This window comes from Rhopalosiphum padi, chromosome 1, assembly GCF_020882245.1.
Source record: "Rhopalosiphum padi isolate XX-2018 chromosome 1, ASM2088224v1, whole genome shotgun sequence".
NCBI lineage: Eukaryota > Metazoa > Arthropoda > Insecta > Hemiptera > Aphididae > Rhopalosiphum > Rhopalosiphum padi.
The window spans coordinates 9,892,968-9,907,174 of NC_083597.1; the positions used below are offsets into that span (position 1 = coordinate 9,892,968).

At 31.4% G+C, this 14,207-nt stretch overlaps 1 protein-coding gene across 1 annotated transcript; it reads left to right on the forward strand.

Moving 5' to 3' along the window:
- The first annotated feature begins 1,890 nt into the window (after positions 1 to 1,890).
- Positions 1,891 to 13,727, forward strand: LOC132917357 (forkhead box protein K2). The gene is made up of 11 exons (XM_060978065.1): positions 1,891 to 3,571; positions 5,379 to 5,633; positions 6,146 to 6,304; positions 6,375 to 6,795; positions 7,068 to 7,219; positions 7,301 to 7,515; positions 9,604 to 9,747; positions 10,276 to 10,387; positions 10,460 to 10,661; positions 12,070 to 12,284; positions 12,664 to 13,727. The coding sequence occupies exons 1-10, from the start codon at positions 3,231 to 3,233 to the stop codon at positions 12,280 to 12,282; spliced, it is 2,214 nt and encodes a 737-aa protein (XP_060834048.1). The 5' UTR covers positions 1,891 to 3,230; the 3' UTR covers positions 12,283 to 12,284; positions 12,664 to 13,727.
- Positions 13,728 to 14,207: the final 480 nt, after the last annotated feature.

The window sequence follows — 14,207 nt, forward strand, 5'->3', positions numbered from 1 at the left end:
AGAAAAAATTAACTATCTACCTCTACACAACATGTATATTATTATACAATATTATAGTATATAGTATACACATTACACGCTATATATTGTACACTTTATAGACAACATTAATGATGACATTGATTTGATAACTTTTGTGGGTTTTTGCTACAGATAACCATAACTGATATAGATCACAAATCACAATAAATATAGCCAATATAGGTCTAATAATAAGAGAGAAATTCAAAATGATTAAACATGTAAATTATTAAAAATGTGTACTATTCAATTTTTTTAGGCTTATTTTTAATTTGACTAATTTATTTTAATTAGTCTTTTTATTTTGCTTATTTTCATGGTTTTTTTCCTCCGACCAATACATCAAGTAAACGTCACGTCCGTAATGGGTTTTCAGATTTCCCATTTCCTAAGCACGGCCGGCGGGATGACGTGTGTCACGTGTATAAAAATAAACGCGGACTCGGCCCCAGATAAGCACATATAACCTCGTCGATCGGATATTTTTTTTTTCGGTCGAATTTCGTTCGGTTTGCCAGACGGTGTGAAAAATTAAAAAACGGCGCTCGATCGCAACAATACTCTAAGACGTATTGTCATGACGTGTGCACGAACAACGCGGTAGGTGCGCCGCCCAAGTGCCGGCGATGATGGATCTTATATAGAAATATAAATAATAATATTATGGTGTATCGCATACAAAAAAAAAAGCATTAAATTACGCGATGCCACGGCTTTTATTTATTACTCTCTAATACTCTGCTTTTATCGATAGTGATATTTTTTTTTCTTGTTATCTGTAATTCGATTTTCGTCGTTTGCCGTGGTGGGCAATATTATAATATACTTTTACTAATATTATAATCTTTCGAAGAGTGGTGAGCACATAATAATATTATCGGAGACCCGACACCATAATTACAATACATACACAATAACGCAGATAAGTGCGTGTGTGTGCGTGTTTGTACTGTGAACCTATTCAACAGAATACAAGCGGCGCAATAACAATAACAACAATAATAATATTAATAGTAATAATAAGAATAACAACAGACGAGCGTTTTTATAGATAGGTATGGTCGGACGGATGATCAGGTAAATGAAAACGCGACGAGTGTTGTAGATGGGAGGGCAGAGGGAAACGACCGAATAACAATAATAATAGTACAAATAATAAGTCGTCTAAAGAGTAGAACACAAACAACAGCGGTGGCGTTGACCGAGTGTCGTACGACGTCACCGTCGCCGAACACGCCGTGCTGCGGCCTGAGCAGCTGTGCTGTACAAGTGCGACAGACTGTAATGTTGTACCATACGGTGGATAGATTTACAACCTCTTTGAGACCACGCTCTCGTTTACAACGTTTTTGGAGTGTGTACACAGTGGTGATAAAAAAAACCGGACGAGTTGATCATGACTCGTCCACCGGGCGGCAGCAATCTCAGCTGTTTTTTGTTTTGTGCCGAAACGAGCGTATGCGCGCGCGCACACATTCGTCCATGGTGACTTACACGCATGCGCAAAACGAACACACACAACACATCGTATTTCCTAGCCAACTACGCGCATGTGCGTGCGCGCGAGCCCGGCTCACACACACACACACACAGTGATCGTGTATTCTTATTTCTGTCCTTGTCGGGCGCACGCGCTGCCGTCGTCATTACCACTGTTATTATTATTATTATTATTATTATTATCAGTACTATACATGTATCGGTATTATATATATATGTATGTATATTATTAAGTGTACGTAGTACGTATTACACTATTACGTAACATTTATTAGTCGTTGGAGATTGATAGGCCAAACTATGGGCGATACTCTGCGATAGCTCCCCGAATCACGATTCCGACGATAGTCGATAGTAACGCACACACACATTCGCGGACCGACTTGTGTGTATCGTATTTTTTAAGACAATAATATTATATAATAGCATATATTACGATAAAAATAATATTTTTCTATTCCTAAGTCCGTGTTGATTGGTAGATCCGTCGTCAGCGGGGAACTAAGTGTACACATACTCAGAATGAGGAGCGAAGCAAATTTACAGTCAAACTCAAACTGGTGGTCGCACACGCGCTTAATCTGAAACTTCATTTCGACGCTAACGACAACGATATTCCTACTTGTAAATTACAAATAATATTGTCATGCTTGTCTTCTACAGTTATTTATAATCAAAAACGCGATCGGCCGGCGCGACAACGGTGTGTGCAGCCCGCGTAGAGTACCGTCATAACCCCAAAAAAAATTTAATAAAACAGAAGAAAACGTCGTTACGTCGACTGCCGAGAAACAGTGACGGAACATTGGGCTGGTGGGCGGACGGACGCGGGAAAGAATTATATAAAAAACGATAAACCGGCGCGCGCGCCGCCGCCGCCGCCGTGGGATTTCGTCGTCGGTTCGACGCGTGTCCGACGATCGACGACGACACCGCCGCCCACATCGTCACCGTCACCGCCACTCGACGTCAACAGCAGCACCGGCCGCCGCAGCAGTTCGATCGTCACGTGGTACACACCCTCCACCCGAGGCCGCCGGTCATCTGCTGGTAAACAAACGGGCACACCGCCGCCGCCGTCCCCCGCGCCCAAGCACACGCACACTATCGCGCCAGCGCGCGCGCGCACACACACACGCCACAAGGAGTCACGCGCACGCACTCACACACATACACACACGCACACGTTCATTCGCACTCGTACTTTGGTTTTTCGTCGTTCGCGTCGCTGTCCGTCATCGCCGCCGTTTCGGGGAAAAAAAAAATAACAGCAGCAGCAGCAACTCTCGCGGTCTCGCTCACTCCCTCACTCCTCGCCGTCTTCCACTCGCTCACCATCACGTCCGACCATCATTCTGTCTCCGTCTGTTGCGGTCGGAACGTCTGTACACGGCCGTCGACTGTGCGTGTGCGCGTAACGCGTCGTCGATTCCGCCGCGCCGAGTACGTCTCGTGCACACACACCGGTGCAGGTTACTCGCCTACACTCGCCCGGGCCCGACGACCACAACGCCGCCGCAGCATCGAAACGAACAACCGCCACCGTACCGCGCGATATCGTCGTCGCGTGTTATCGTCTCTATCGTCGTCCGTCGCGATATCGCATATCGCCGTCGCCGCCCGCCGAAGTGCAGTGTACACGCCACACGCACACCTCCGTCGCAGCAGCATCAGCCGACACGGTGCTACGTGTGCAGCACGCGGGGACCATGTCCGACACGGATTGGACGCTGCACGCGCTCAAGTCTATGCCCGGTAGCCCAACTAACGTGCAATGGGCCCCGGACCAGGACGTGACGGGCGTGATCGCCAAGCTCGAGGGTCGCGAGCTCGAGTACCTGATCCGGCAGAAGCGCATCGTCATCGGCCGGAATAGCTCCAAGGGCCAGGTGGACGTCAACATGGGCCACTCGAGCTTCATATCGCGGCGTCACCTGGACGTACTCTACGAACACCCAAACTTCTATCTGACGTGCCACGGCAAGAACGGCGTGTTCGTGGACGGCGTGTTCCAGCGGAAGGGCGCCCCGGCGCTACAGCTGCCCAGGAGGTACGGTACCCGGACGGTGGTCGTGGTGGCGGCGGCCCGCAGCAAAGGCCGTCGCCGGCTCTGTGCGCCAATACCCGGTCTTTGCTTACGGTCGTCGTTGACGATACCATCCCGGCATTTGATTTTTTCCATTTCGATTTATATTTTTTGATCTACGCTAAAAAATCGCACGCGGCGCCGCCCCTCTTCCCTTCCCCCCGTCGATCAGTTCGATCCGGCCCGGCGGCCGCTGTGTTTACACACAACGTTTTGTTTCCCAAACGAAATGATAAACGAATCGGGAGACACGACGTTGTTACGGGCGATCGATGATAACGTGTTTTTGTTGTTTGGTTATAAATGGCTGCGCGCAAGTGTGTGCGTGTGTAACGGGTTTTCAAGGTCTCCCTGTTGCCAAAGTTCAAAATTGTCGATTGTTGTTCGTACACGCGCATGCGACGCATAAAAAAATATTTTCCCTTATCATCGTTCAGATTCGCCGGACTCACGAACACAGCATTAGGTTCTGGGTCCGACAGCCACCCCAATCATCGGTGTATTAACAAAACGTTCTAATGACACTTGACCACCGACTTGCTTCTCTCTAAACACATTAGGTTTTATCACCCTTATTTTCAGCTTACAATTCCATTGATGTTTTAAAAAGTATTTAGTATTTTGTGAATTTCCCCATATAAGTATCAAACCACATCGTTTAAGTCTAAATAAAACTATACTAGATATACAAAATTCCTTGACGAAGTATTTCCAATGGGAGTTCTCTTCATTCCGTTATTCCTGTGTTATTATTATCCTATCAATTAGGTTTATTGTTCTAATTTGTAACAGATTGCTGAATAAAGAATTGAGTTTAAAAAAATATATATATACACAAAATTCATCATTGTTTGAGATCTCAATACCTCACAATATAATTGGTCAAACTATATGTATTAAATACTTAATATAATAGTTAAAGTATATTACACACAGGAATTAATATAATTATTGTTCACATTACCTTTAATTAATCTATATCTAAAATAATTATAAAATATAGTTCAATAAATCTTATAAAGTCTAATTTTAATATTGTATTTGTATATATTAATTTTGATTTGTGTGGTTTTTAGTCATTAAACAATATTTGTTGAATTACGTAAACTTAAATAGTACATACTTAAATATTTCATTAAATATAAAATTAGAATTGTTAATTTTTTTACATTACAAAGTCAAATATGTTTTTAAACTGTTAGCTTTTGCAATAAGAATTATTCATAAATGTAAAATACCATTTATATGTCTGATAAAAATATTAGTTTTAAACCAATGATTATTACTAGCTACAAATAAACACATAAACATTCATTTTAAGGAAAAAGTACTAGATGAATATACAATTGGTTTTTAATATTAATGAATAATAATACAGTATTTTAAATAGTGTTATACTATTATTACCACTCATAGACTTTTAATATATTTTTAATATTAGTCTGAAGATACAATTGCAACATCTATTTTGATTACAAGACTTGTATTTATTTTATATCATTACCTACGCAGTACGCAGTATATGTTCAATTTTAAATAATTAATTACTCCATTGATTATCTGTGTTTCGATATTTAGGTACTATTTATCAATAATAGGTACTTATTGTTTAATACAAGGTTTAATATGTCTTATTAGAACTAGTAGTTTCTTATATTTTCTTATAATTAATTTTTGCAAAAAAAAAAAATAAATAAACATTAATCAATTAAAATTATTTATTAATCTAATAATGCAAAAAATTTTATAGTAATTATTTTGTTTTCTGTAGGTGTTTAATGCGATTTCCTAGCACAACAATTCGGCTAGTGTTTTATTCATTGATAGATGAAATGGCACCACCTCCTGTACTTCAGAATACATTTATTCAAACTCAAACTAGATCAATTGCAACACCTTCAAGAAGTTATGCAAGTCCATTGAGTATAAATATTCCTCCTCAAGTCATCAAACAAGAGCCTTCAACATATTTGTCAAAGGAAAATAGATTTATGAGTCCTTTTCCATCTCCTACTGGTACTTTAAGGTGAGCATAAATTGAATTTAAACATATTTTTTTTATAAATAATATAATAATATATTATATAAATATATAATTATAATATTATTAATTAGATTGATACAATGTGATCAATTTCTATTTAATATATATAAATGTGTATAAAAAGCTTTGTTATTATAATTATTATTATTATTATATTTTACTAATTATTAGAGAATTTATAACTAAATGTTTCAATAAAAATTAGTTATATCTTTATTTTTATTTTATTTATTAGTTATTTTTTTCTACAATTCATATTTATTAATTGTTTTTACTTTAATAAAAAAAATAAAGAATATGTTGGTAAGATAATTTAAAAAAATGAAAATGCAAAATAAAACTTAAGTCTTTATTACTAAGAGTATTTATTAGCGGTGGTGGGCTCATTGTCATGCATAATAGTTGCAATCAGACAAACCTGTACCGCCCCTGAGTAATACTCTTAATGTGAACTGACAATAGACACATTTATTTTATGATTTTTATTTGTTTAGTGCTGCAAATTCATGTCCAACTAGTCCTAGAGGAGGACACAATCGACATACACTTGGACCAGATTTGCAAATGGCAGCATATGCTGCTGCAGTAGCTCATCCTGGTCAAATAGGTGTAATTTCTACACCCACATCATCTGCTATTTATGTAGAAGAAAAGTAAGATTTTTGTGTGAATTTTTCATTAATATATTTATGTTAATAATTTATGTGTAAATTGTTTGTTTAGTAAACACATAAATAATATGTCTAGTCAGAATAGCCGAGATGAAGAAACTAGCCCATTAGATGCAACTGTTTTTGATGTTAGCATTGGTAATGAACCATTTGTTGGTGATTTTTATAGAAATGGTACATCAACATCCACAGGACAAAATTACAGTCCTCCTGAAACTGTGATCCAAGATAGATCAACACCTATAAATAACAATAATAGTAATTCTAATGCAAAATCTAAAGATGAGTCCAAACCACCTTATTCATATGCTCAACTCATTGTACAAGCTGTTGCTTCAGCTTCTGATCGTCAGCTTACTTTAAGTGGAATTTATTCCTATATTACCAAAAATTATCCTTATTATCGATTCGTGGATAAAGGATGGCAAAACTCTATAAGACACAACCTGTCATTGAATCGATATTTTATAAAGGTAATTAGTTTACTATAGTTAGATAAGGTAAAATTTAATAAAAAGTAAAATTCGTTACTAAATTATTACTACCTAAAATATACTAATTTTAATTCTGTGAATTTTTAAAAAATATATTCAAAATATTATGAGAAGTGATTTAAGAAATTTTATTATAAAGTGACTCCTAATAATTAAAAAAAAATGATATACAAAAAATTAGATATGCTTATTTAAATTGTTACAGAATTTCCTTTTAGGTAACTAATTGTTTTTTTTCCATTTTTATTAAGGTTCCTCGTTCACAAGAAGAACCTGGAAAAGGAGCTTTTTGGAGAATTGATCCTTCATCTGAACAAAAATTGATTGAGCAAGCTTTTCGACGTAGACGTATAAGAGGAGTGCCTAGTTTTAGGCTTCATAACTCATTTGGAATGTCCTCAAGGTAATTTAATTTAATATTTAAATAGTTTATTAAAAATTTAACATCTAAGTTATATCATTGATTAATTTAATCTTATTTTAGAAGTGCTCCTCCATCACCAAGTCACATTACTGGTGGCGAATTATCAATTGCAGATTCGTTATCTAGAGAAACTTCACCATCGCCTCCAGTATCTTCTTCAGACCAACAACAAGATGAAGTTTGTCTGACAAATTCTATCTCAAACCAAATTAAATCACCAAATAAAATTTCTCATACAAATGGTGTTGGTGTGCTTCACTATGTCTCATCAACAGGTAATAATTCTTATATAATTAAAATGTATGTTACATAATACTAAAATGTATTTAAATTCAATGTATTACTGTTTAACACGACGATTCTCAAACTTGTTTTACGTACCACTTACGCATATATCAATCAGTCGCGTACCACTAATGACTATAAATAGAACAATCCAAAATCCAAATTGTACTGTTAAATACATTTTTTTCTTTAATAATAAGGCAGTACAAATACTACAACTACAGTATAATAATTTTTTATTTATTAGCTTTTTAAAATAAGATATGAATTAAATAATTAAATGGGTTTATTATCCAAAAGCGGCCCTCCGCATAGCACCATGTAGTCTTTCGCGTACCACAGTTTGAGAACTGCTGGTTTAATGTATTCTCTGGTTATATACTTATATGGTATTAGCTAATAATTATTCTTAAAATTTATTTTCAAGTAATAGATATAGGTTTAGAGACTTCATACATTTGCTCGATATTTTTGAATAATTTAGTAAATAACTTATTTTAGATATAATAAATCTAAATACAAAATTGTATTTTTCTTGTTTTTAGGTTTTTAATCATTAAAGTATTTATTTATGCATTTTCTAGATTTTGAAAAGCTTTCTTAAATTTCTGTAAAAGTAATAAAAAAATCTATAAAATGTTATCTTTATTTACATATTTATACTTTTTACTCATTATAATTTGTGCTCTTACAGTCCATACTAATATTTATATTATTTGGACTTGTAATTTCGATTTTTGTAACAATAACCATCATATAAAATTGAATCGAGAAAATTAAAAATACTATTCTATAACCTATTCTAAAAAATTTTAATGTATATATGTATAAGTATTTGTACATTTCTTAGATTTGTAAGTCAATTGGCATAACTATCTATCAACATTAAGAGGATGTAGTACCCGCATGTGTTGTCTCCGTCTTACACACGTGCGACACAGCAAATTTTTGTTCACAAGTTTCAATATTGTGCTGTTAGTTTTGATATCAGAGTGACTGACCTATTATACAATTTAAAGGTAAGATTATTATCCAGGGCCATACATAGCCTTTTATTGATATTATTATTTTCAAGTAAGTTATGATCTTTTTGAAACAGTACATTTTAAAATAATCATAACTTACTTAAAAATAAATATATCAATAAAAGGCTATGTGGGGCCCTGGATAATAATCTTACCTTTAAATTGTATAATAGGTCAGTCACTCTGATATCAAAACTAACAGCACAATATTGAAACTTGTGAACAAAAATTTGCTGTGTCACACGTGTGTAAGACGGAGACAACATATGCGGATTCTACACCCTCTTAATGAAATATTGAAAAATTTATTTACTGATTTATTAACACATAAAAACTAAAAATAAATACAGTTATTTATATAGACAATATTTTTATTATAATATATTTTGTCTAAATATATAATTTTAATATTTTTAATTATGTAAAAATTTAAAATATAGATAAGGTTATAGAAGAGTATTGAATTTGTAATTTCATATATCTTTAAACTTAAAAAATCTAACTGATAGATAATAATTTCAACATTATATTATTCTTTAATTTAATTTATTTAGTTTCATAGTTTCCTTATGCTACAAACAATATGAATCTTGAATTATCTTTCTTGTGCACACATCTTAAAATTGTTATATTTTATTAATAATAACATAATTTCATAAACAATTTGTCTATTCGAGTAGTTATTATTTTGCTTATGATACATACAGGGTGATTCTTTTATCACAAACCACTCATTATTTCAAATAGTATTCATGTTTTTGAAAACATTTTTTTTACATTGTTTCAAGTTGTTAAAAAATCAATGTTTTTATTAAAAAATTATATTTTTTAAGTTTTTTACTTTTTTGAATGACAACATAGTTTTAATTTCATATTCCGAAGCAGAATAATTTTTTGAGTATTTTGATACATATAATGTATATTTATTTTATTTTTTTTTATTTTATATTGTTAACTAATAACAAAAAATTGCTTTTTTATTTTTAAATTAAAAAATATTCACTACTTAATCTTAACAACAATTAATAAAAAAATGCTTTAATTTTTGTTTAGCTAACAATGAAACTTTAGAAATGCAAAGTCCTCAACAATTAACGTTCTTAAAGTCACGACTAGTCTTGCCAGTGACAACTTATAGTAAATCTACAACTAGACATATTACAATAGTAAACAATGGACTTCCAACATCTCAGTCAGGTAATTATAATTTATTAAAAAATATAAATACAAAATCAATATTTACAAACAAAAAAACACTCTTATTGGCGCAGAACTTAAGAGGATATCAACACTACTTTTTTCTGTCACTTTAACCTACATATAAAATAAACAAAACATTCTCACAAAACCATTTTTATTTTTATTTTTTTAAATTATTTTAAAGTAAAATTACCTATTACAAAGATTATAAAGGATTATTTATTTTTATGATGCAAAATGATTGTCAAAATATTGTTTAAAAACAATTTAATATACATTTAACTTGACAAACATTTTTTTAAGTTAAATGATAAATTAATAATATTATATAACAGACCTTTAAGAATATTATTTTTGTGAATTTTTTATAACAGATTATTTTACATTAATGCATTTAATTTATGTTGTGTATGGGTGTGAAAATAAATAAAATATTGTGATGATATCCACTCAAATCTATTCAAAGTCAACTAATATTCTCTTAGGAATTAATATTTAACTGACACAATTTGTTTGTTTTTATAGGAAGCACAACTAAAACTAACTTAAACTTTATTGCCTTTCCTCCACCAATCAAGGAGTCTTTATTGCCACAAGCTCCTGTTATTGTGCAAGCTTTAGATCAGACATTTGATGCGTAAGTTATTAAGTTATTAAATTTAAATTGATGGATTTCAATTACTCTTAATCCTTTTGTTTTCAATTCTAGTTCTAAGCTGAATCATGCATTAAATATTGATAAGGCAGTTAACCATCATAAACAAGTTGAAAATAATGAACTACATGAGGATATATCTCAAAATAACCCTACTCAAGGCATAGAAATAGAATCTGGAGAATTCGGAGTTCAAGATATTCATGAAGAAATTATTGATGATACTCAAAAGACAACAGGAGAAAATATAGAACAGGTCAGTTTACCAAAAAAAGGAATGTTATATATTTATAGAAAATTTTAATTTATGCAATTAACGCGTTTACTGCATTGTAGCATATCCTGATTGATGCTAATTTTTTTATTGGCGCTATATCTTATTATCTAATGCATTATGATTAAACTATTTATTTTTTGTTAGCGTCTCTTATAAATATTATTTTATAAGTATGTGCATGTTATACAATAATATTTAAATTTTTTGATTTTAAAGAATTTATTTTTGAAATCACCATTTGTTCAGTTAATTATACACTATAACAGCGGTTCCTAAACTTTAACGGCACATATAAAAATAGTTAGTGTTTCGTGGAACTCCCTTTTTTTAAAATAATATAAAATAATTATCTCAATAATCACATACATCTGGAAACCCTTGAAATTGTTTCACAGAACCCTAAAGATCCGCAGGACACGTTTTGGGAAACGCTGCTCTATAATATTCACTATACTCAAATGTGATCTGCTGTTAACGTAAATTATTCTAAAATATTATCTGCTGTTAACGTTGTAAATTATTCTAAAATATTATCTTATTCTATATTTATCTACTGCAAGTCATTAAATCCAATTTTGTTATCTATTATTATACGTCTCATACTAGATTTATAGTAAATTTCTTATCTGTTTTTTTTTTTTGTCACTAGTCACAATAAATACAAAAACTTATCTTATTTTAGTATTTTTATCGACATTTAAACTATATAACCTATGAATAATCTTTTTTTGTGTACATTTTGTTATTTTGATTGTGTATTTTCAATTTTGCAATATTAAGTTTATATTACAGCACATATTTTTATGATTTTAGTTCTATAAAATTCTTTTTTATTATTGTAATTAACCTATCAGTAAAGTCATGTTTTCCTGGTGGCTGCTATTACCTAATTACTAATTAGTATTAAAATATCATCATTTAGTGGTCAAAGAGAGATTGACGTACATGAGACTCCTACTAGGTTGTACTCCAACATAATATGTATTAGATATTAATGATATTATCTATATCTTAATAATATATTATCCTGATTCTTACATTCACATTTGTCTATTTCACTATTTGTTACTATTTCCCAAAGTCCTAAATCCTTCTTAGTTTTAGCAACCTTTGTCCTTAATCTATTTAAAATCACCCATTACTAATATTTTAATATGTTAATTGAAGATAGTGTTTCTCTCAAACATTGCCATTTTATGCTTGTCTAATAGTCTCTCTTTTTTTTTTAAATTTTATTTGTCTTGTGTTTTATGTAATTTTAATATGATTATAACAAATATGATTCACAATTTATTAAACATTAAATTGGTATTTTATCGTATCTTTTTTCTTTTATGGTAATATACATAAGCCTATTTTATTCATCATTTTGTGATTTTTTTTTTAGTCATCTAAGAATTTCAAATCTGAAGAATCTTCTGAAAATGGAAATCAACAAGTCGTTGGTGAAGAAGTTGAAGAGGAAGAAGAAGTAGTTGAAGATAACAATTTTGAAGAATCCAAAGAACCGGATAATAACTATTCTGACAATTTTCAAGAACCACAAGCTAAGCGTGCCAAATTAAATTATTATCAACAAGAAATAAATGGCGTCCCTTAAAGGTAATTTATAATTATTAAAAGTTTAAACATGTTATTGTTATTTAAATAGGTCTTATCTTAAGACATTTTTTTTCTGTACATAAATTATGTATAAATTTTAAGTGGGCTACAAAATTATTGTTATTGTAATACATTGTTCTCTTTAATTAATTTTGAATTATCTAGCTTAATCAAACTAGGTATTTCTCTCCGTCAAAATATTTAGTTATTTTATGAATTAATAAGTAATATGTTTTTTTTTTTTTAATATTATTTTTTGCTTGAGCAGAACTATAGGCAGTTTATTTATTATGTTATAAGATACCATACTACATTAATAACAATGTGTAATTGTAAGAATATTGTATTTTTGCTAAACATTTTTTTATGATTGTTCTAGCTATTATGATATTATACAAATTATCATTGCAATTATAAAAAAAAAATCCAAGTGAACAAGGTAGCCCTAAATTTGACATGATGACCATCATTATCATTTTATCCTATGTCTCATTATGTTCCTTGTACATAACTGTAATAACATATCTATTGTAAAAAATTTTAATTCCAATTAATTGACAATTTATTTTTGGTTGATAGGGAATTTTATTTCTTTTTAAAGTGCAATTACATTTAATCTTTCTATATTTTTTCTTTTGTTATTATTTTTTGTTGATTATAAATGTTATCAAATTAAAATAAATTGCCATAATTTTTAATCTGTATGTGGACAAAAGCTATTTTTTTCGGTTTTTAATTGTTTGAGAATTTTGATGTTATAAAGTTCATTTTTAAGAAATATGTGATTGGACATTTTATATTATACAAAAAATATAATATAATTATTTTTATAAAATAAGTTTTTGTCTACTTAAAAAAATGTGTTACCATTTGTGTTTAGAAAGATTTAGTTTACATTGGTATTAAAATTATATAAAATTAAATTTAAACTATACTCAATTTGTTGGGTTTAAACATAAACAAAATTATTATGTTGGAATTTTTAAACATCTTGTACATTTTTCTTGTTTATTTATATATTATAAATATTTCAAAAGTATTTTTCAATCAGCAAATAATTATTTTTTCATTTAGTTCAATACTAAAAAATAATAATAATATGCACAAATGCAAATGTGTATTTATAAAATATTGTATTACTGTCTTGGGGCATCTTTATTCGATGAATGTGCGTGGAACCCGGCTCTACCATATTTATGTGTACCCCATCTCTAGTTGTATAACCCTAAGCAATTCCGACAAGCACAAATGTTTTTTTTTTTTTTAAGATTGTAATAAACATGATGTTGTTAGTAGTATTTATATATATCATAATATAATAGATTCAAATTGTATTAAGGAATAAAAATAGTCAACGCAATACTTTTTTAGCACACTTGTAAGTGTAATATAAGATTACTATTTACTTTATTTTGTTGAGACATTAAATTTATAAATTATTTAGTTTGAGTGTTGTTATATAAAAAAAAATATCTAATCGTCTTTCCCTCCATTCTCCGAAGTACGACGAACATATTTTGAAGTATCCAAGTGTTTCTTTTTATCCTAAAACATAACACCATTAGTGTGTGTACGGTCCGTATAATACGGAGTTTGTATCGTGACGTACTATAATAATTATATATTATTGTCGTATTACGCGGTATGTGTGAGTAAGAAAATAACAGCATAAAACTAGGAATCGATCCGTTGTAAAAAAAAAAAAAAAATATATAAACGAAACAAAACATTAAAAATACGACGGTGGCATAACCGAAGACCACAGCAGCTGCTGCTGAATGCTGATGCGTGTGCATGATATAAATGACAAGGTAAGATCAGGAGTTCGACGGTCATGTACTCCGGTAGGCGCCACGTGACGTAGCATAACGTATAGTAATAATGGTTTTTATGACATTATCATAATGCGAACAAGCAAGTGAC